Raw genomic sequence first — 24,601 nt, forward strand, 5'->3', positions numbered from 1 at the left:
ACCATGGAATTTTATACAGCCATAAAAAGAAATGAATTTCTGATACATGTTCATATGGATGAACTTTGAAAACATTATAATGAAAGAAGATGGACACAAAAGTCCACATATTATAATATTGCATTTATATGAAATGTTCAAAATAAGCAAATGCATTGAGACAGAAAGTAGACTGGTGTTTTCCAGGAGTTGGGGGAAGGGGCAATAGGGAGTAACTGCTAATGGATATGGGTTTCTTTTGGGGGAGAGGTGATAAAAATGTTCTGAAATTAGGTCACTGTGATGGTCATACAACTCTGTGAATATGCTAAAAATTGCTGAAATACACCCTTTAAAAGGATGAATTTTGTGGCACGTGCATTATATGTGCTGAATTTTAAAAATGTATACATGCTGAATTTTTCAGAAAAGCAACTAACATACAAATCAAGGGAAGATGGTGTTAGGTTTAGTTTGGAATTTTACATGAGTTGTTCACCATTTCACAAAATCACTTCATGCCTAAGGGCTCATCAGTAACATTTGAATCACCAACACTCCACCACTTGATCATGTGTGGCTGTTGAAATCACAGGGACTCTAATGCATGGATGCAAGTTTGAGTACTTCATTATATGGTGTTTGAGCATTTACAGTTTGAAGAGCATTTTTCTTATAAATCAATTGCCCTCCAGTTCTTCTTCATATTATGAGTGCACTGTATTGATTTTTCTTAAGTAATATCTGTGGATTGATTATATTGTCTATGAATCTCATGTCGGGATAGGCATAGTTGTAATGCTCCATCATGTTCGTGGTGCGATGTGTGCTGTGGTAAAAGGTGGCAGTGGAGCTTAACAAATTGAGATCCATTGACCTATTTTCAGATCAACCCCTCATTAAACACACTGGTCGCAAATATCATTTAATTATAGCCCTAGGTCTTCCTCTTTTCCCCTCTGCACATAAAATCACCAAAAAGTAAAACCACAGCAAGCCCAGCTTTGGCATTTCCCTTGACTGAAGCTTTCACCCATCGGGCCTCTGCCCCCGAAATTATAAAGATTTCCTTGTAAAAAGCTTAAACTGCTTTCCTATCTTCACTCTCATTCAGACTCCCCCTGCCTCTGTGGGTTTGGGAGGAAGCTGATTTTTGCTGATTTGTCTACATATGTTTTATCCCCCCAACCCCTTGCTCACATTTAAAAAGTATAACATGGAAGTATTCTCAAAGGATGCAATCTTCATGTCACTGTTCAAACTAAGTGCGTCTCTCTAGGATGTCAGGTGGGGATAACTGTTAACATTTTTAATTTCTGAGATCATAATAAGTGTCACACTGGGGACACTTAAACAAATGTCCTTCACATGGGCTGAGTATAAAAGCTGTAGAGGAGCAGCCTGGATAGGCAGAGAGGGGCTGGCCTGGTGTGCAGAAGGCCAGTGGCCAGGTCTACCTCAAGCTGTGTCAACAACGAATGAGTCACTTTCTCTCTCCAAACTTTTGTCTTTTCATTTGCAAGATGGGGACATACCTGCACTTCCTGCCTTACAGACTTAGGACAATTGACTATGAAAATATTTACAAAGTGTCTTATAAGGTATGTCTACTCATTTATTCTTAACTGTGTCCTGAGTGCCACCTACTTTCTAGCAGGCCCTGAGCATCCAAGAGAGACACAGGTCTGCCTTCATGGAACTCAGAGACTAAAAGGGACACAGACTCTAATGAATAAGGACACAATTCATGTATTACATGGAGTACTTGCTCCAAAGGAGAAGTGCAGAGTGATACAGAAGTTTATAGTGGGGGGAATAGAGTCCAAACTCACTCATGGATCAGAAGTGACATGCAGGGTGAGGCCTGGGGATCAATAGGAACAACCTAACCAGCAGTTCCAATAGTCTGGTTTATTTTTTGTTTAAAATATTGATTCTTGGTCCCCACTCCCAGAGATAGGGATTCAGTAACTCCATAGAAAAGGCTGAGGAACTGTGTTTGTGCTTTTGCCTTTTTAAGTTTCCTAAGCGATTCTCATGTGCAGTCAGACATGGGAACAACTGAGCTAAGCAAAGAAGGGGAAGAGCAAAACAGGCAAAGGGAACAGCTATTGCAAAGGCCCAGAGGTAGGATGGAGGCTTGCTGCTACATGCAGACCAACTGTACAGGCACAGGCATTTTCTGGAAGCTTCTTAGAAATGCAGAATTGCACGGCGCATGGGTGGCTCAGTCGGTTAAGCATCCAACTCTTGGTTTCAGCTCAGGTCGTGATCTCATGTGTCATGGGATAGAGCCCTCTGTCAGGCTCCCTGCTCAGTGGGGAGTCAGCTTGGGGATTCTATCCCTCTGCCTCTCCCCCCCAAAAAATAAATAAAACCTTAAAAAAAGAAATGCAGAATCGCAGGCCCCATCTCAGACTTACAGAAGCAGAAACTGCATTTTAACAAGATGCTCAGGTGATATTTACATACATTAACGTACCCAGGATCACTAGGTAGAGCACAGGCATATTATCCTGGGGAGCATGTAAAGTAGTGCAATCTTTTGAGAGGACAGTTTGGCAAAGATGCGTACCTATTAACTTGGTGACTCCACTTCTAGGAACTTAGAGTAACTCCACTTCTAGGAACTTAGAGTAAGGGGTTATACGAAAATGTCTGCAAAATATATGTCCACTGAAGCATTGTTTATAAGAGCAACATAATGAGAAGAGCTTCAATTTCCATTTAAAAAGGATTAAACTAATTATTGAATATACATGAAATGAGCAACTCTTACAGCTCTGTAAAGTGGCATTTATCTACATTTACTGTCATGGAATGATACCTCTGATACACTAATGAAAAAAAGAAAGATCATAAAATAGTGTCTCAATTTTGTAAAAGTGTGTGTGTGTTTTAAAAAAAATACTTATGTCTAGAAAACATTCTAGAAAGTCATATACCAAAATAGTTCTTCTCTCTAGTGGAAGGTAATGAAGTGGTTTGTGACTTTCTTTTTTAGACCTCTCCAAATTGTCTGAAATTATTTACAATAGGTACAGATTGTTTTGTTTATAAAGGATGGAAAATATTTTTATGTTCACAAAACAAAACACCCCCCCCCTTCAAAAAGTAGAAGCTACTCTATTTGGCTCATTGAGTCACTGCAGGAGACAGCAAGGAGGAGGGGAAGGGGGAGGGAAGGGAGCTCCTGACAACCTGAGGCTGCTGGTTGCTCTGTATGATGGTCTCAGCTCTGGCTGCGCACTGGGATCATCTGGGGAGCTCTCCAACATCACCAATGCCTGGTTCCTATCTCAGACCAATTAAATGTAAATCTCTCGGAAGTGAGACTGGACACTGTTATTTTTGAAGCTCCCCAGGTGATTCAAATGCTTCTAAATGATTCTAAAGAGTTGAGAACCCCTGGGAGTCTAGCTTGAAAGACTCATCCATCTGCATGTGATATTATTCATGGTGTTATGGCTCTCGCCAACAATATTAGTTCAAGTCCAACCTTTAGGGTGAAAAGAAAAATGATTGGACTAGTGAAAAGCTGCTCCAAATCACCTTCTAAGGTCAGCTGTCCATCTGTGTGAGGGGCCTCCCCTCTGATTGCTTTCTAGGTGGATGCACAAGGGAACAGCACAGTTTGACAGTGGGATTGCTCGAAGAAGTGGCTTGCAGGTCTGATTGGGAGTAGAAAGAGCCTCTGTTTAAAACTACAGTGCTGGATGTCATATCTTGAGAAATTATAAAATGCCTTCTTATTTTTCTCCTCTGTTGTACTACCATATGAACTCGTTCCCTCTAAGTGAGTCAGTGGAAATGAGAACACTAATTGACATTAATGTTCTGGATTTCTAAGTACCATCAGGGTGGTTATACTGGCATAGCTCAATCATCATTTAAGATCTCCCAAGTCCAGGGTATATCACAGGGGAGTTAGAAGCATCAAGCAGACCCAAATACAGTTGCCCTTTCTCCCCATTTTTATAATGTTCTAAGAGAGTCCTGCCTGTGTCTCTTCTCAAGCTGCTTTCCAATGGACTCTGACTTTCCAGGTCATTGGAAATACTGGTGTGCTTCTCCCCACCAGGAAACATTAGATTCTGCCTCCTTCCGTCTGGGACCTGCGTGAGTCTTCGTCTCCAGATAAGACAGTGATCACATCTTGTGATCAGATGGGCAGACTGCTATCTGACAAGTGACAGCATTTCTTCTCTTCTGAAGCCAAAAGGGATTGCCTGGGTGCTTTAAGCCTGGGTGCACCAGTATTTAAGTTTGGTTTTTCTTTGTTGAACAGAGTTCTGTTTTCTCTGTTCATGCCCAGTGGTTAAAGTGAGGTTTCCTATTCAGATAATCCCTAAGTCACTAATGGAAGGTAGAAAAAGGCAAATCAATGTAATGTTAACTGTTGTTGAGAGATTACTGGGTACAAGACACTATGCTTGGCTCACCACGAGTTAACATAAGGTTGGTTTATTCAAAACCACGCTTAAAAGAAAGTGACAGTCTTCTAAGCCATAAATGATTGTTGTTGTTTTTTTTCTTTAATGATAATAGTAGCCAACATGAACCTAATTGGAAGAAGTTTGTTTGGGGAATAGGGGAATAAATAGCAAAGCTTGAAGTAGATAAAACTTTAGTACTTTTAGCCAAAGGCTGTTTGATTCTGCAGCATATATTTTGTTACCAATCATGGGAGAATTGGGATGGGTTGAAGAGAAGAATAACAGAGAAGAAAAAGACAACAAAAGAATAGTTTGGGATAAGCCTTCAAGAATGTTAAGAATGAGTACACAGCTTACTACCAAATTAAGCTATTCCAGTTTGGCCAATGAGACTCTGTGGGGCCACGTCACCTCCCCCACACATGTTGCATGATGTTTTGCCGCCACGTGGTACTCTTCTACTGTTACTGCATTCATAATAGAGGAAAGGAAAAAGACTTTGATAAAGGTGAAGGAAGAAAGATATGCTTTCGGATCCTATTTGGAAAGAGATGCAGAGCCAGAGGGCAGGGTGTGCATCTCTAGTGACCAGAGCATGAGGCATTAGAGGCTGGCATCCTGGCTTTTCCACATTCTGGCTTCCAAGCCTTGGATAAATCCCCTAACTTTTCTGACACTCAGTGTCCTCTTCTGTAAAGGATACCACTACCTTTCTGATGTTATTTTGGAAGTTATTAAGTGCAGACTCTATAGCTTCTAGCCACATGTGGCCATTTAAAGTTAAAGTAATTAAAACTAAATACAACTTAAAATTCATTCCTTCAGTTGCACTAGCCACATTTCAAGTGCCTGATAGACACGTGTGGTTAGTGGCAACCAGACAGCGCCCATAGCAGACAGCACAAAGAACATTTCCATCATCACAGAGCTCTACTGAACAGGGCTGCTCTAGGTGGTCTGGAGCTACACAGCCTGCACTCAAAGCTCAGCTCTGCCATTTAGGAGCTGCATTCATTGCTCTGTGCCTCAGTTTCCCCATCTTTAATGTGGAGGTGGTTAAAAATATTAGTGTGACTAGTGTTGTTGTAAAAGTAATACAGGGGCACCTAGGAGACTCAGTCAGTTAGTGTCGGACTCTTGATTTCTGCTCAGGTCATGATCTCAAGGTCTATGGGATCGAGCCCCGTGTTGGGATCTGTGCTGGGCGTGGAGCCTGCTTGAGATTCTCTTCCTCTCCCTCTGCCCCTCCCCCACTCACACTTGCTGACACTCACATGTTTGCTCTCTCTAAAATAAATAAATCTTTTTTTTAAATATATATATATGTGTGTGTATATATATATATATATATATATAAACTCATGGCTGGTACATAGTAAACATCATATAAGTGATGCTAATATTTAGGTGAGGGTTACCCAAGATAAGGCGTGGGCAGTATTTGGCACATAAGAGGGGATAGGCAAATATTTCTACCTCAGGTGTGCAAACATAGAAGGCAGAGAGGGAAGACACTCTTATTTAAGTACTATGATTTATATTTTAGATATATGACAACTTAACCTCTCAGTTTTTAGCATCACAATAAGAAACTCTCTTTTTGTCTATTTAACCCTTTATCTACTGGAAACAAAATGAGACTCAGAATCCAAAATAATACAGGAAACTCTTTCAAACCTTTGATGTGCCCAAGGGTAGTTCACCCCTTTCTACTTGGAGTTTCCTCACGAACTGAATGGAATGGGGGTTCTGGTCAGACCCAAACCGCAGGTAGGAAGGACTTAGATGCTCAGCCCTTGCTTATGGCAGGTGGAACCAATTAAGCATTCTCTATACTAGGCTCTGAATGCAGAGACTCATTTGTTGGCATACTCTTCAGTTGTCAAAATATAAAAAGTAATTTAGCATATCTCTTTTCCCACCCCCTTGGTTCTAGAGAGATTGTGCTTCTTACAGATAGAGAAACCATGGGTTCGTGGACCTCACTGATGCAGAACATAGGGCAATGGGCTTTTTTTGGGTTGATTTTAAACAGCAGGCATCATGGCCCTCTCTTGTAGAGAAGGCATCAAAGAATAGGTCAGATCTGGGCAGGTGTCTCCTGGGGGAAGGAAAGAGGTCAAAGACACCAGAGCAGCAGATCCACCAGCCTAGGCAAGGGGCCTTTACATTTTCAACCTGAGCTTCAATCTCAGAGAAGGCAACAGCTTCAGGCAGGTCAGCTCCAAGCATGGGTCAGGTGCAGAGATGGCCAAACAGTCCAGGTAGACCTGAAAGTCTGTAAACCATCGGATGCTCTACCCCAAGGAATATTTTTATTCTTGTTCATATTTGTCAAGCAAATTGTCACATTGCTTTTTCATGTCTCTTTACCCTTTGAGACCACTCTTCCAGCAAAGACATTCCAGGCATCAAGGCACAATGGTTTCTTGATATTGACTCATGCTGACCAATACATGGTCACACCAGAATCTCATTCTGTGATTCCATGTAATAGTAGACACCATACTGAGAACTAAAAAAGTACCAGCAGTAAGGGTATTCTAGGGGTTGTGTTCTTTCTTTTAAAATCCTATTACACTTAAGAAGAAAAAAAATCACAAGAGCTTATTCCTAAAAGAATGATAGGAGGTCACCGTCCAGTTTGCATGTGACGTTCACCCCCCCACACACACACACACACAACCCATAGCTCTCACTGCTATAAGACGAAATCCAAATCTCTTAGTGATGAAATGAGAGTATTTTGAGAAGGGGGACTTAAACAACTGTGTTGAATGCCTCTGACAGCTCAGGTGAGAGAGTTGAGGGCTAAAATACGTTCATTGGGTTTAGCACCATGGAAGCCACTGATGACCTCAGCAAAAGCAGTTTTGGTGACAAGAAAGATGTGGAAGACAGAATGGAGAGGCTCAATGACTGACAAGATATAAAAAAGTGGAGATAGCCCCTAGGACAGGAGCTTTCGTGTGGCAATATATAAAGAGGGCAGGGTGTTTGGGTGAAGAAGAATGTTTTTACTTGTTTGTTTTATAAGATGAACATCCTAGAAATAATTAGAATTCTTACAATTGTCCATGAAATTATCTGAGTTAGTTGCCTTTAGGGGATGATCAACATGGAAAGAAAGGAAACCAAGCTATGAGAAAACAAAGTCATAGGACTGAGTTGTTTGCTTTAGGGGCAGATTCTATCTTCCCAGCAGGGAGGTTGGCCTGAGCTTTGTGTAGCACCTGGGAGAATCCCACCTCCAGGTTTCTGGTGATCCAAGCCTGCTGTGTGAAGCTGATACTGTAACCGAGTCCTAGCTTTCCCTGGCCCTGAAAATTCTATCTCCAAAGTGAAAAGAACTGTAATGATAATGGCTAATCTAATTTTATGGGAGGAACAGATCCTAAAACAGTTTTCCATAATAAAGATGCATAGACACGACACGTTAACTACGGAAATCAAGGATATCTCTTGATGGCCAGAAGTAGGAGCATGCTCATTGTTCTGGGATCTTCTGAGTTCTGTTTTGGTTTTTAATTAAATATTTCTTTTCTGATTTTAAAGGAATACATACTGCCCACAGGGGGAAAAAATGAAATAGAAATCATTCCCACCACCACACTTAGGTCCATATTTTTAACATTTTGGCACACTGCCTTCAGAAGGAAAGAATGAAATTGGATCACACTCAATACTCAGTTCTATATCCTTTATTTATAGTAGCTTTAATTTAATATATCCAGAGAGTACTTCTTGTGTCATTAAATATTATTTTAGAATCATATTTTAATGTTAGCTTAGTATTTTATTCTTTGAATAGCTCATAATTGATTGAACTCCATCCTTAGTTTTAGGCATTTAGATTGTCTCCAGTTTTTACTACTATAAATAATATTACAATAGATGCCCTTGAAAAAAATTTTGCACCTGATTATCTCCACATGATAAATTTACTTTCCAAAAACATTTATGGCAGTTTATACTCCCATCATCAGTGTACGGAAGTATCCCCATCATCAGGAATGAGTGGGTTTTTTTAAACTTTGCCATGTTAATAAGTGAAAATGTTTCCTTTTTTGGCATTTCTTTGAATACTTGTAATAATGGACATATTGTTTCATATTATTGAACATTTGTATTTGTATTAATAGTTGCTCTTTGCTGTGCTCTATGAGGAATACATTCAAACTCAAGAACTTGCAGCCTGGAAAAATTTGAACTCAACAGTTTGGTAGCAAGCACTTTTCAGCTAAATAGCTTGTAGGTTGGAAATTCTTTTCAAAGTCCCCAAGTGAAACCTGGCATTTTTCTGTGAATTAGTGCTGTTGGAATTGAAAGATGCACTCCCAGCTTTCAGATTTCCTAAGGAAATGACTGATAACAGTCAGGAAAAGAATCTGCCCCAAAGAAGAATTCTCTGGGCTGTGGATCCAGAATGTACCCTGAGGGCCTGCAGACTAACCAACCCTGCGCAGGCACCGTTCTCAAAAGAGGCTCAGAAGTTAGACAGGAATACTGCACCCACAGGGCAAAGCACATCTCTATTTTTCAAAAACATGTTAAATTCCCAGGCTATCAAAAGTCTCAAATATTTTCCTACCAGATGGAAAAAAAAAAAAGCAATGAAGCAAACTAAAAAATATACTTCTCTTCTATGGTGCATCCTCTATGATTTAGGAGGTTTTTGCTGCTCTGGTTGGGTAAAAGACGGAGGTCTACCAGTTGCTGCATGGAACAGCTATATCAAAAAGTACGACTCTAGGGGCGCCTGGGTGGCTCAGTCGTTAAGCGTCTGCCTTCGGCTCAGGTCATGATCCCAGGGTCCTGGGATCGAGCCCCGCATCGGGCTCCCTGCTCTGCCAGGAGCCTGCTTCTCCCTCTCCCACTCCCCCTGCTTGTGTTCCCTCTCTAGCTGTCACTCTCTGTCAAATAAATAAAATAAAATATTAAAAAAAAAAAAAAGAAGTTTTAAAAAAAACAAAACAAAACAAAAAGTACGACTCTAACCTTAAGTGGATTTTAGTATTTTAGTATTGTGTATTTTTCATTCAGTCTTCTCTTGACTTAATGAATATAAAAGAATCAAAAACATAGAGAGATAATTTATTTATAATTAGACGTACTTACTTATAGATAATTTAGTTTCCCAAAGGGATTTGTGAAGGCATTCAACAAAAAGAGGATTTTCTCATTTGTAAAATCTGAGAGTTGGACCAGTTGATTTCTCTAGTTTTATGTTCTGTAATTTTATGCACAAAGACTAATTAACAAAGAAAATCATCTTACATTGCAATAGATATCTCAAGATCGCAAGGATTATTACAAATTGCTATTATAAATTATATCTTTTATAAAGAAATACTTCGTGCCCAACTGTCTTCTAAGCACTGTGGAGGAATCTTTATTCTACAAATATTTCTTGATTACCCGCTATGTGCCAGTCCCAGCTGTGGTCACTAGGGACTCACCAAAGAACAAGATGGACAAAATCCCTACCTTCAAGGAGTTTACAGTCTAGAGGGAGAATACAGACAATGAAAACAGAAACAAATAAATATCAAATAGGGATAAATTACTCAAAAATAGGTAGATAAAAGGACAGATGGATGGATAGATAGACAGAAAGAATATGAGGGAAAGAGTACAAAAGACAGGGCTGCTTTTAGCATAGGTAGTTCAGGAGGGCCTCTGCCTGCAGGGCGACAACCCAGCTGAGACTGGAATCATGAGGACAGAGCCATGCAAAGACTTGGGGTAAGAGATCCCAGGTAGAGGAAGAAGTGTAACCCTTGAAATAATGGGCAGTTTGCTGTGTTTCAAGAACAGAAAGGAGGACAGCATGGCTGCACCAAGGAGAAGGCTGGCAGAGATGAATTCAGGGGTGAGGTAGACACCAGACTGTGTAGGGCCCTGGAGGCCATTGTAAGGAATTTAGATTCATTTTCTTTCAAAAATTGGAGGGTTTTAAGGAGACCCTAGTCCTCAAGTATATAACAATCTGTGCAAGGCATTGAAAAATATATGCTGACTTGGGGGCTCCATAGGAAATCAGAGAAGAGGAGTCCCAAGTGGTTAACACACATTTAATGGCAGATCGAGTATGAGCTGGGTTCCAAAAGAACATGAAAATGTGGATGGCTGCGGGGGGAAAGGTGAGAAAAACAGCAAAAAGAAAGGCTAAGAAGGGGTGCCTGGGTGGCTCAGTCGTTAAGCGTCTGCCTTCGGCTCAGGTCATGATCCCAGGGTCCTGGGATCGAGCCCCGCATCGGGCTCCCTGCTCAGTGGGAAGCCTGTTTCTCCCTCTCCCACTCCCCCTGCTTGTGATCCCTCTCTCGCTGTGTCTCTCTCTGTCAAATAAATAAATAAAATCTTAAAAAAAAAAAGGCTAAGAAGTAAAATCATTGTAATCAGTGAGGAGACATACTGTATCACACTAGATGGTCACTTACTTGGCAGGCCCACCCTCCTGGCCAACTCAGGAACTCTTGGAGGAATAGGGCCATCTTCTTCCTCCTTCTGTCCCTGCATCTTGCACACATGGTGCCAGACATTTACTACATGCTCCGAGCCCATTAAAGCAGATGGTGTGTATTGAGAACAGCACAAACAAAGAGTAGAGTGGGGCTGGGTGTGCAGAGTCAGGCTTTGTTAAGAGCTGGAAGTTCATGGAGCATGGAAAATGACCTACATTGATTAAAATTAAGATTCTGTCCACTTGTCTGTTTATGGCTGTATCACATAAAAATGGCCATTATCAAAACTTGAAGGGTCCACTTGAAATTATCTGACTTAAAATGCAGACTCTTTAGAAGAGTAGAAATTTCCTTTGGGAGCAGTGGAGGGAATCTCAAAGAGAGAGGTGACTGGCATCCGGAATAATGAATCCACAGTACAAAAGAGTCCTGGGTATCGGTTTAGACAAAGTGAATAGAGAAAACAAAACAGTTTCAAATATGAGCTCCACCCCCAAAGGCACAAAGTCAGTTTTATCCAGTCATTGATTTGTGTTTAGCTTCGCTGGTGAGAGTAACTGAAGGGATGTACCTACTGAACAATTTTCCTGAGCAACGCTGGGGAAGCCAGCTGGTTAATCATGTGAAGAACAGCATTTGGAAGACTCCTACAAGAGCCATGCTTCTCCAAACTGGGGTGAGGAAATGCCCACTGAGGTCAAGCCACCAGGAAGAGTTCTGAGGTACATTAAACACCCCTGTCCATTCCTTTAGCTCCTAGGAAAGAAAAATATATTTTAAAGGAATATTACCACATTAAAAAAATGGGCAAATGCCTTATTTTCCTTTGGGGATCATTCCAAGCCTGGCATGGGAGTGATATCATACAAAGAAAATGTAGGTAGCTCCATTCATTTTCTTTTTTTTTTTTAATTTAAACTTAATTTTACTTAAATTCAATTAATTAACATATAGTGTATTATTAGTTTCTTAAATACGGAGCAGTAGGGAGGGCCCGGGGTGGAGGAAGGGAGACCCACATTACCACATTACCCCCGTGTGTGGGCTTGGATATGTCCCTTCAGTGCTCAGGCCCCGGAGCTGCTCATCTGAAAGTAGCTGAGTGAATTACTCTACCAAGGGTATTCTTGAAGAACAGTGGGCAAATGTAGTTCTGGTTAAGTTTTTGTTGGTAATTAGGGATGGAACTTTGGAGAGAGGGTATGGAGAAAGGCTGAGGCAAGTATTTTCAGAAAAAGAAAGAAAGAGGTAGAAGTATGCCATAGTGTGGGACTATGAAGAGATATGTCTAAAGAGTATGAAAAAGCCTTGTGGGCTGAAGAATAACCCCTCCAAGGGTGCCCACATCCTAATTTCTAAAACCTGTGACTACGTTCCTTTACATTATAAAGGGGATCCTGTGGAGGTGATCAAATTAAGGATCTTGAGATGGGGATATTACCCCTGGATTAAATGAATGGGCTGATGTAATCACATGGGTCCTTATTAGACGGGGTCAGGAGGACAGAGAGAAGAGATGATGGTATGCTGCTGGCTTGGAAGATGGAGGCCGGGGGCCCAATTCCTGATATTCTCTGCCTTGTAGTAATTTCTATTATGGCCACAACAGCTACCATTGAGTTAAGCACATAGTAGAAACTCATTAAATACTTTTGGCAATGATTAATTTAATGCAATTTCTTAAACCTTTTCTAATTGCATGGAAAAATTAACTGATTTTCTTGTGTGATTTGTCCCTTCTGAAAGAATTGTTCCCCCAATAAAATCTGATTAGTGCAGAGTTTTGCATTTCCCTGGGCTCTGGTTTTGTTCATATTGCCATATGTACAATGAGTAACACAGGACCCCGCACAGAGACCAGAGCCCCTGGACCTGGGATCAGGGGGAGGAAAGAGTGGAAAGTGACATCAGGCTGTGATATCGTCTCTGACTGTGGTGTTGGAGGAGAGATGTGGTATCTCAGCGCTGAATAATCAGATCTCCAAACAAGCTTCTCCTCAATTCTCCCGATAAGTAGATGCCAGGCATTCCCCTGAGAGTGTTTTCACAACAGTTTCTGCCAAATATGTACACAGATAATATTCTCAACCCCTGAAGTGTTGACAAACAGAGAAGCAGAGTGGGAAACTTTTTTAAGCAGAAATGTCCCAGACCAGGTAAAAAAAAATCAATTATCTTCATAAGGTTAAATATATATATATATTTGTTTATTTCTAGCAAATGAGGTTAGAATGACTTTCTATTGTTTTGTTGTGCTTGGTGTCAAAAGCAGATGAATTTTGGATTTATACTAGTCATTAAAAGAAATCAATATTCATAACTTTACAGAATTAATTGTGGAAGTACAGGAATGAACATATCAGAGTCTCTAAGTTTATATATCAGATGCACAGACTTCTGCCCATTCCAGAAAAAACAGCCTCAAAAAAAAATTATAATACAATTGCTTCACCTAGTACATAGTAGTACATAGTGAGAGAAGTTATATTATTGTCACAGCTTTTCATATCCTCCTTTATATGCAACCTCACCCTTTGCCATGTGACTTACCTGTCTTCAACGAAAGGAATATACATCCCACTCCATTAACTTTGAGCTTGGTCACGTGCCTCACCAATAGAAAATCCGTGGAATTCCAGTTCCAACCAGAAGCAGAAGAAGCATCGTACATTTCCACCAGCCCCCTATTCCTAGCCTGTGCCACAAAAGAACAGCCTGTGTCAGGTAGGGATTGCTCCTTTAGCCTGAATCTCATGTCTGAGAAGACATGTGGAGACTCACCGTCCACACTGAGGAAAAACCTTGAAGCAAATCCACAGCCTGGAGTCGAGTCATAGCAGGAGATTAAATGTCATTGTTATAACATATTGAAACTTGATGTCATTTGTTACTGCAGCAAGAGCTGATTAATGCACTCAATAACATTTTAGAGACAGAAAAAGAAACAAGATTTGAAAAGGAAGCTGAATTGGAACAACCTTTTTGCTTAGCTACTCAATTGTAATGGATCCAGACTCCCCTTTAAAAACATTCCAAGCAAAACAAAACCAGCTGTGCCTCAGATTCTGCATACAATATAAATGAGGTAGTGTTGTTAAGTAATATGGTAGGCGATCACAAGATACTTGAAGTGGGTTCGATGAACCTGACATTGCACGAAGACTAACTAGGAAGATTAGCAATCTAAAAGTCAGGAGCCCTACTTTTGAGGTCGACAATATCTCTGAGTCAATTTGTCAGGAACCAGCATTGTATGATTTAGGACACACACACACACACACACAGAGCCTAGACTGATCAAAAACATCTTCCTTACTGCTTTGTCATGGTCCCAAAATGTCAACAATGATAAACTGCAGCCTGCCCAAGAAGTATAAATCAAAATGTGATTGATCTAGAAGCTGTACCATGTGAGACGCTGCTGATCACTGAAGAAATTGAAGATGTATAGTCCGGGGATGCTAAAACTCCCAAGAGTTATGTCAGTTGTCTTCGAAAGCCTGAAGACTTTTCCTGTAAGCAGATTAACCCTAATCTGTATAGATACAGAAAACAAAACTGGGGATGACAGGAGGAAGCTACCAGGACATAGATCTCAATTCCATTTACTAGGATGTTCTGTTAGTGTGGGGCAGACCCTGGGACTCAGACACCCAGCATACAGTTATAGTGACTGGCAGGCAAGCCTATGCACAGTCAGGACACAAACACAGAGCCGTATCTGGCAAGCTTGGAAGGAAAAGAAGAGCAACAGAAGCAAGGACCTCAGCAGAAATTCCACCATCGAAGACTCTGGCTGAGTGAGCCGCAGTAAAGCGACGGGTATAAAGGTCAGAAATGGAGCGTGTTTTCAGGGATAGGGTGATGACTGCAGATGAACGCACCATGTCCTAGCCACCTCATGGTGTGTGTGCATCTTGTGGAGAAAAGTCAATGGCATAAAAGAATGAGAAGAGATGAAACACCCAAAGGCCCAAGCAAATCTGTTAAGAAGCCCGTTTAGATAATGAAACATAGGAAAGGAGGAAGCCATTCTCTACAAGCATGAGAAAGGTAAGCACAAATCCTTGGAAGGAAAGTACCAGGACATACAGTTGGTAGCCAGAAGAAACCCAAGGGAGTTTCAGCAGAGAAAAGCTATGGGTGAGGACTGAGCAGCAGGCCAAGGGTCCTCTGAAAACTGCCTAGGGAGGCGGAAGCGGTGGGAGGGGATGTCAGCAGTGGGGGACAAGAAGACCTGGTCAGGGAGCAGGGTGATGCCAGCTAGCGTTCCCATGGCCCTCACACTGTGCCAGGCACTGTGCTAAAAGCTTCACACTTGTTAACTCCTCTGCTCCTCACCACAACCCTATGAGCTAGTACCATTATTATTCCATTTTATAGATGGCAAAACTGAAGCACAGAAAGGCTCCACCCAATGTCACTTAGTTAGTAAGGGCAGAGCCAGAATTTGAACCCAGAGAACTCGACTCCTGAATTACGTTCTTAACCAGGAGCCAGAAGCTCAGCCAAGAGGAGAAGTAGGAGGCTAGGGGGGAGGAGGGTTGGCACTGGACCCCAGGATACTGGAGTGGGGCAGGCCTCAGAAGGCTCCTCCAGATCCTGCAGTCACCAGGTGGGGCTCATCAAGCCAGGCACCTTTTAGTCGAACTATAACCTCATTTTGCCAGGGGACATTGATTAGAAGAATCTTGTAGCAGTCCTAACTGTCCACCTCCGTGAAGGGGCTGCTTCTATCAGCCCATGTTCCCTTCTGCTCCAGATGTTCCAGCTATTCTCGCGGGATGTCACGGAGGGATTTTTGTAATCCCTTGGTATATTTGCAGTCAAGCCGGAATGATTTTTGCTGTTTACTGTTTTTTAGCCTTCATTTCCTTCCTCTCCTCACCTCCAAAGGCAGGCTCCAACGTAATTCGATAATCCTACCTATTCAGTGAACTTCTAAAGCCATGATTATTTTCATCCTGACACAAACCTGCTTTTACCATCATACTTGGAGTCTGCTGAACCCTCAAGCACACTGGCAACCACCACAATGATGACTCTCCCCTCCCAGAGGCCCTGTAAGCCTTTCTTAGTTATAGCTGTGAAGTATTTTGAGAAACTTGAATTAAAGTGCTAGAGAAAGCACAACACACATTTATTGCTCATCTTTTGGATGCTAAAGAGCATCCAAAACTATCTTTGATTAACATAATCCGAGGGTAATGAATATGGATATTGTCAATAGTCACTTAGAAGCATGTTTTCTCGTACATTTTGTTCTCTCCAGTAAATTTCCAACCAAGAAAGAAAATGCCCCAAGTCCCTGTATGCATCAATAAAGCAAACACTCAGAGGAATTACAGAGAGGGAATAGAGCCAGGAAGGAGCGCTCACCACCCTCAATCTGTGTTCCAGTTGGTTCTCTATGTTTTCACCACGCTTCTGATTACCTATCAAATAAAAGCCATCACCTCCCTAACAAGCCTGGTTCATTTCTCAGCATCCTTGTGACAGTTTCTGATGAAGGCTGATCAGACAAGTATCCCAGAGGGTGTTTCCAGACCACACAGCGTCTGTAGTCACTGTTCGGAAGAGACAGCTGCCTAGAGGCCCAGCTACCTGTCCAAAAAGAGAAATAGGAGGTACCTGTCAAACTGTGGCCCCATGTGGGAAATGACAATGTATTAGCGTTCTCCAGAGAAACAGAACTAATAGGACATCTACAGATACATATGAAGATCTGGATTAATTATAGGAATTGGCTCCCATGTTCTGGAGGCCAAGAAGTCCCATAGGCTGTCTTCTAGTTGGAGACCCAGGTGTAATGAAATCTGAGTCTGAAGGCCCAAGAGTCAGGGTGGAGGGGCCAATTGTATAAATCCCAGTCTGTGTCCCAAAGCTCAAGAACCAGGCACACCAATGTGCGAGAATCGAAGATGGGTGTCAGCTCCAGCAAAGACAGTGAATTCACCGTTGCTCTGCCTATCTGTTCTGTTCGGGCCCTCCAGGGATCAGAAGACACCCACCCTGATGGACACTGGGGAGGGTATGTGTTCTGGTAAGCGCTGTGAATTGTGCAAGACTGTTGAATCTCAGATCTGTACCTCTGAAACAAATAATGCAATAGATGTTAAGAAAGAAAAAAAGAAGAAGAAGAATGTAGCAGGAGGGGAAGAATGAAGGGGGGGAAATCGGAGGGGGAGAAGAACCATGAGAGACAATGGACTCTGAAAAACAAACTGAGGGTTCTAGAGGGGAGGGGGTTGGGAGGATGGGTTAGCCTGGTGATGGGTATTGAGGAGGGCACGTTCTGCATGGAGCACTGGGTGTTATGCACAAACAATGAATCATGGAACACTATATCTAAAACTAATGATGTAATGTATGGGGATTAACATAACAATAAAAAATTAAAAAAAAAAAAAAAAGAAGAAGACACCCACCCACGTAAGGGAGGACGATCTTCTTTCCTCTACAGATTCAAATGCTAATCTCCTCCAGAAACACCCTCACAGACACACCCAGAAATAATGTTTCACCAGCTCTCTGGGCATCCCTTAGCCCAGTCAAGTTAACACATAAAATTAATTATCACAGGAAATACGTGTTTTTCCACACCCAGCACTTTAGTCTTCCCTGGTGGCATGTGGACCCAACTGCGCCTTGCTAGAACTATCATTAAAGAATCCCTATCTCTAGGCCACACCTCAAGCCAATTAAACTGGAATTTCTGGGGTGGGAGCCAGGCAGCAATGTTTCTGGAAGAACCCTGGGCAATTTTAGTGTGCGGTCAAGATGGAGAACCACTGCAAACGGGTCAGGAGATCAGAAAACCCTGTGATCTTCCTGCAGAAAGCCGACATTAAGGCCGCTTGCGTTTACCACTGCCCTGCCCTGACACGGGCCCACTCTCCTCATTTCTGACACAGGTGACCTGTGAGGCTCTCCCTGGCCCTGCTGACAGTTGTCCCCCGCGCCCCTGTGTCCCCTGTCCTCGTGCACAGGCTGCTGTGTAACTGCTCTGGTGATGGTTCTCTGTTGGTTTGTCTGTCTCCTCAGCGGCGGGGCCACACCTCATGCACCTTTCTACTCCATCCTGGAACTAACTTATCATTAGGACATGATTCTGCAGTTAACTTCACGGCAGCTAAAATGAGCTTTTTAAAACGTAAATCATACCATGTCACTCACGGTAATAAAACCCTCCAATGGCTTCTCACTGTGCTCAGAGAGACTCAAGCCCTGTCTTGGCTTGCAAGCCCTCTCAGGCTGACCCCGAGCACCTCAGGCAGGAGGGTCAGGAGGAAGGACATGAGCTCGCAAGCAGGTGTCCCAGGGCCAAGTGCTGGCGCTGTGGGCTCCTTGACTCTGGAGCAGTTACTGGACCTCTCCTGGCCTCATCTCTAAAGGCTGATCTGTTGTGAGGATTAGATTAGCTGGCTCACATAAAGCTCTGACAGGCACTGGAGTCCTCCTCCTCACCCCTTCCCAGCTTCACTCAGTCCCGGGAACCGGTCACTCCCGCTCTCCCATTGGGACCTCTGTGCAGGGACACTCTCTCCTGACACCTGGCACGACTGACTTCCGGTCACTCGGGGCCAATGCCGATGCCATGGCCTCATAGACCCTCTCTCACCCTTCAGCCCCCCATTCTGTAGCCTTCGTGACCGGTGTTAGTTTGCTAGGGCTGCTATAACAAAGCATTATTGTCTCCCAGTTCCAGAGGCTGGAAGTCTGTGATGAAGGTGCAGCACGGTTGGTTCCGTCTGTGAGGGAGATGTGTGCTCCGTGGCTCTCTCCCAGTTTCTGGTGGTTTGCTGGCAATCCTTGGTGTTCCTTGGCCTTTAGATGCATCACCCTGGCCTCTGCTTTCACCTTCACACTTCATTCTCTCTGTGTCCAAATGTCCTCTTTTTACAAGGACACCAGTCATATTAGATTAAGTGCCCACCCTATTCCAGAAGACCTCATCTTAACTAATTACATCTGTAACAACTATTTCCAAATGAGGACACATTCTGAGACACTGGGGGTCAAGACTTCAACATACGAATTTGGGGGGGAACAAAATTCAACATCTAACATACCCTCATCCCTCCCTGGAATGATCAGGTTTTATTTATCATCCTGTGTATTGTATTATATTCTTTCTTCACCGAACATCATTGTTTATGTTGTCTGATTTTTCTGCAATAGACACACTATGGCTTTATAATAAGAAAAACAATGAAAGATAACCTTTTTTATTTTTTTTAAAGATTTTATTTATTTATTTGAGAGAGAGAGAGAGAGCACATGAGAGGGGGGAAGGTCAGAGGGAGAAGCAGAAGGAGGCTCCCCGCTGAGCAGGGAGTCCGATGTGGGGCTCAATCCCAGGACCCTGGGGTCATGACCTGAGCCAAAGGCAGACATTTAACTGACTGAGCCACCCAGTTAGTGGTGGCTTTTAAGGAAAAGAGCAAAAACAAACCTTATTCCTTGCATTGTGATTTAGGTGTTCATCACCTCCCATTCTAGACTGAAACCTCCATGCGAGCAGGTAACATGTCCTTGCACCCCCAAGCCTAAGACCATGCCTGGTATGTAACAGATGCTCAGTATATGCTGGCTGAGTTGAAATTAAATAGATATGTACATTAATTTCTCACAAGAGCTCAAGAGCTCAAGCAAAGCAATTGTTCTTGCAGCCTCTCTGGTATATATGTGACACATTTTCTCAATCTAGAAATCTTTAAAAAAAAGAAAAGAAAAAAGACTGCTGACACTCTAGGCTTTTCAATAACTCTGTCATATACGATGGCACTATCCACCTGTACTGATATTTAAGGTGTTATCGAGAATTAAAACACAGCGTGAAGCAACACTGTCAAATCTAGGAGGAAATTAAACCAGTAGGTCCATCACCCAACCCCTGTGAACCAAACTGCCTCATTTCGCCTGATTCTTCTAATTAGGTTGTGTTTGCAAAGCCTTTAGAAGCACCCAAGTGTTATATTAAGTGCTAAGTAGTATTAATTAATAATATTTGTAGATTACATGGGCTGGTACTTCTTGTAAATGTAAACGTCCTAGGCTTGTCAGCACAGTAGTTTGAATCAACGTTCAGCTGTACTTTAGAAGGTCTTTATAGAATTGTATAAAGCTTCTGGTTTCCAAAAGTAGCTTCATATAATCTTGGCATTCTCTAACTTGTCAAAACTTTGGAAATCGTCTAATATAATAGTTCTCAGCTCTATCAAGCCCAACGCCTCTTTTCTGTAATAAAGGTTTTATTAGACCCTGAAGCAAAATGCATGAATAATCTACCTGTATATAACATACTTGAGTATGTAAACACTCAGGTGAGCACACAGGGAGCTGTCAGATGCTTTCACTGTATAGAGAATCACCGTCAGTGTGCTGGTTCCAAATGGCAGGCGCTCATAGGTGTGCTGCATGGGAGATGCTGTACCATGGGTGGCGTTGAAAGGGGACCTTGAGTTTCTGAAGCAGTGAAAAATTCCTTTTTGGTCCCAAACTAAAGAATTTACAATCATCCTTCCATTTACTCTATAGTTGCATTCCTGGAAAAGTTGATGTACTTGTATATTAAAACCATCCCTGAAAATCCCATGTGTTTATACATAAAACAATTAGGTTTTAGGTTTAGATCATCATAAGAAGAATTTTCATCTACAGGAATGCCTGTGAGATCATTGAAAAATGGATGACACCATCCCACCCAGTTAGCATCTCTGGGGCTCACCCACCAAATGCCAGGAACACTTCCTCTTAATCTTTGAGAGCAAAAAAACACTCAAGACACTTTTCATTTTATTTAAGAGCAAAGTTCCAAAACAACTCCATGGGGTGGGATTGTTCTTCTTAAAAGTCATAAATCTAATTTTGCATCTTTGTATTTAAAAAATGAGGGTGTTGTGTCCCCAAAGAATATGCCCAAAAGCCACAGACAAAGTCTTCCAAGAAGAAGAAGAAACCAGGTAAGTCTTGGCAGACCCAGGCCAGGTGAGCATTTTCCATGTGCCAGGCATTGCCTTAAGCTCTTTTTAGACACTAATCTAATCTTCACATCAATACCAGGCAAAAGACTTTATTAACCCCATTATGCAGTTGAAACTGAAGCACAGAGAAGTGGGATAACTTACCCAAGGTCCCACAGCAGTAAGTGGCAGAGCCCTGACTCAGACCGTCTTCTTCAGAACGACTCAGGGACACAGTGCAAACAACAGATTGTTATTTAAGACTGGAGGTGACACAAAGGGGGAAATGCAACCCTCCTGCATTGTGAGTACACAAGATAGACCTGTTCAACCAGTTCATTATATTGACCTCCAACCATGCCTCCAAGTGATCGTTTGTTCTTGCTTGGTCTCATCATCTTCTTTCTTGTGTTTTTCCTGCAGACATTCATGCCCAGGAGAAGGCTGCTTTGGGTCCCTTTGGACCTTTCCTAAAAAAGGAGATCCCTATTCACTAGATGAGTTCCAGAAGCATCCACTAAGGCTCCCATAGAACCTCTTCCATCAGTTGACCTTCACCGTAACCCCTATCACGCAGGATGAGTGGCTTTCTTGCCTCCCTGGACCCCCGGCGGGTGCAGTGGGGGGCCGCCTGGTATGCCATGCACTCCAGGATCTTGCGCACCAAACCAGTGGAGTCCATGCTGGAGGGAACTGGGGCCACCACAGCCCATGGCACCAAGCTAGCTCAGGTGCTCACCACCATGGACCTCATCTCACTTGGCGTTGGCAGCTGTGTGGGCACAGGGATGTACGTGGTGTCTGGTCTGGTGGCCAAGGAAATGGCAGGACCTGGTGTCATTGTGTCCTTCATCATTGCAGCCGTCGCGTCCATATTATCAGGTAAGTGTCTCAATACAGTGGAAGGCCTGTGGAAAGTCTGTTACTGCTCACCCGCTCCTCTAGAATATTTAGTGATGAAATATATGAAGTGTCAACAAAGGAGTCATCAGATTCTTTTCTTGCCTTGACTGCCAGGGAGTTCAAGACTCAACTGTAGTAGCTTCCTTTTTCTTTGGTTTTTCGATACAAATAATTATTCTGGTGTCTGACCACCTGCCACCTTCTCATTCCCTGTCATGTCTTAATGGCTCCATTTTTATCATAACTCTCCCTTTCAATGGAAGATAGGTTAATCCCTTTGTGGGAATACATATAATACATATGTATAATATATAATATTATATTATATATATAATATAATACATAAAGGCTAGGCAGAGTAGCAAAATGACAAGTCACTAAATCTGATATAACTGGGATTTGATGAGCCAAAAACTGGCATTGTGACCCCCAAGCAGGAGGAAACCAAGCTAGGAAATGTAAAGCCATCGTGAGAATCACAAAGCACCATCTGCCATAAGCACTTCAACAGATTGTATTCTACAGGGGTAGTTCAACCAGTGCCGTCTCTCTCCTTGGGAAAGAAGCATAAAACTCATTTTTTAAATAAGGTACCAGGAATTATATATTGATAATTTGTGAAACGACTCTCCTATTTTCCCTTTCCTCTTCCCTCATTTTCTCTTGAGATGTGATCCACAGTATCTTCCCAGGAATAGGTCAATAGATAATAACTTGAAAAAGAAGGAAAAAGAACACATCCTGCTTCTTGAGCATTGTATTGCAAAAGGATGACATTTTGCTGGGTTTTTGGTGGCAGATCATGTGGGTCAGCTCATGTCCTGACAGGGAACGTGATGGCTTCATCCAGTGCCTCAGAAGCAAGAATGCTAGCATATATCATATATCAGGATTCCTGTGTACGAATGCACACTATCACAAGAAGAGTTCTACATGAATATTGTCTATCCAGACTAGCCTTCTTCCACGGGGGATGCACAGCCCAGGAACACACAACCAGAAAGTGCACCAGTTTATATTTGACATCTTTTTAACTTAATGAGGGAAGTAATTCCAGACTGATTTTATTTATCTCTTGTCAAGGCTTACTTCCCTGTTGGTTGTACAACTATCTATTTTCCTGAAGTCATCTCTAAGATGCATGAATAGCCTAATAATTGAGGTTCCTTCAGAAAAGAGGACTCTTTTCTTACAGATGAAAATAAATTATTCACATGGATGAATTCTGTGGATACTTCAAAAGCTGTTAACCCGATTGCAATCATTTTCATGCTTATTGGCAAAGAAACTATTTGGAGGGAAGTGCCAGATTCTTACTCACTATAAATTTATAGATCAAGAAGTGTTAGCATATAGAACAAATTAATGATAGTAGGACAAAAGACAGACATATAACCAGGGGTCCCACCGAAAGTATAGGGCAGATGGCTGAGTCCTGCGCAGTTACTGCTGATGGCCCAGTCTCCTCTGGATCCATTCTGTTATGGCCCTGTCCCCCACGCCACAGTGAGTACTGCAAACAAATCACCCACATCTTATCCTTCACATTGCTACATTATATTTAGAAACCAGAACCAGGCTCAGTTGCATTCTGGGAAGCTGTCCCCCTGCCAAGGTGCTCATGGCACTATATAACCCAGACTTTTCTGCTGCTTATATGGAGGACCCAAGACTGACCCAGCCAGTGCTGTGCTGGGACCAGCTTGCACCAGCTGCCAAGAGCCCTAATTGTGCACACCTTTCCCCAACTTTCCTTTGTTACCTTGAAATTGGCTATGGTAGGAGTATTTACACCACAAAAAATGGCAAATGCTCCAAACAGAGTTTGGTGTGTTGGTTGGTTGGTTTCAGAGAGTCCGTCGTTAAGCATTTACCAGGACACCACTGGCCCAGCTCTACTTGAAGGTCCTGGAACTGCCCAGTAACTGGTGCCTTCACCACTGCACCAGGCTCCAAAAGAAAACCCTACCTCTCTCTCAGTCAGGGACAGCCCCCTTCCACATGTGGCTTCATCCATACACTTCTCTACACTCTGTGACTGAGGCCAGCCAGAATTCTCTGATAGCCCCCAGCCAGAGCCCAGGCCAAAGTTAGAGTATTTATAACAGAAGACTCCAACCAGGCCTCTCATTCTATGATCCTTTGTCACTGAACGAAGGGAAGGCCCCCTCTGCTGTCTTTTTTCCACTCCCATATCATCATCCCTGTAATTGCATCTCCTCTGACCAAATTCCCTCCACTTCTCCACTTCTCCATATCACGATAATCGAACTCTCTTGTATCTTCAGACTTTTTAATACATGTTCCTTTCTCCTTCTGGCCTTACCAAAACCTGGCTCAACCCTGAAGACACCGTTGAAAATACCAAGAAAGTGCACTAGGGGGATAGACGTGAAGCCAAAAAGCGGGGTGTTTGAAATTAATTGAGATTTCAGAAGGGGTACTGTAATCAGCAATGTTAAGGTTAGACTTGGAACCTGGCTCTGCCACTGAGTGGCTGTGAGACCTTGAGCAAATTCCATAACTTCTCTAAGCCTCAGTTTCTCCACCTTGAAAGTGGTCATAATGATATCTCCTTCACAGAGTTGCTGTGAAGATCAGAGATGCCTGGGAGTGCTGCTGCAATGCCCGGCACATAGCACTACATAAGCGGTTATGATTACTGTGCGCCAAACCCTGTATTTGGAGCTTGTACATTAGCACATTTAAGACTCATAACATCTCTGTGCCGCGCCTGGGTGGTGCAGTCGGTTGAGCGTCAGACTCTTGGTTTTGGCTCAGGTCATGATCTCAGGGTCGTGAGATCGAGTCCCACGTCGTGTCGGGCTCCACCCTCAGTGCGGAGTCTGCCTGA

General features: G+C 42.6%; 1 protein-coding gene across 2 annotated transcripts in view; it reads left to right on the top strand.

Annotated features, from left to right (window-relative positions):
* The window catches only part of SLC7A14 (solute carrier family 7 member 14), a 104,800-nt gene that overhangs the window by 34,757 nt on the left and 45,442 nt on the right, over positions 1-24,601 (top strand). For both annotated transcript variants that reach the window (XM_036081790.2, XM_036081791.2), the window contains exon 2: positions 21,268-21,726. In XM_036081790.2, coding sequence (XP_035937683.1) covers positions 21,423-21,726 — 304 coding nt within the window. In that variant the 5' untranslated portion in view covers positions 21,268-21,422. The remainder of the gene's footprint in view (positions 1-21,267; positions 21,727-24,601) is intronic.

Source organism: Halichoerus grypus, chromosome 1 (genome assembly GCF_964656455.1).
Source record: "Halichoerus grypus chromosome 1, mHalGry1.hap1.1, whole genome shotgun sequence".
NCBI lineage: Eukaryota > Metazoa > Chordata > Mammalia > Carnivora > Phocidae > Halichoerus > Halichoerus grypus.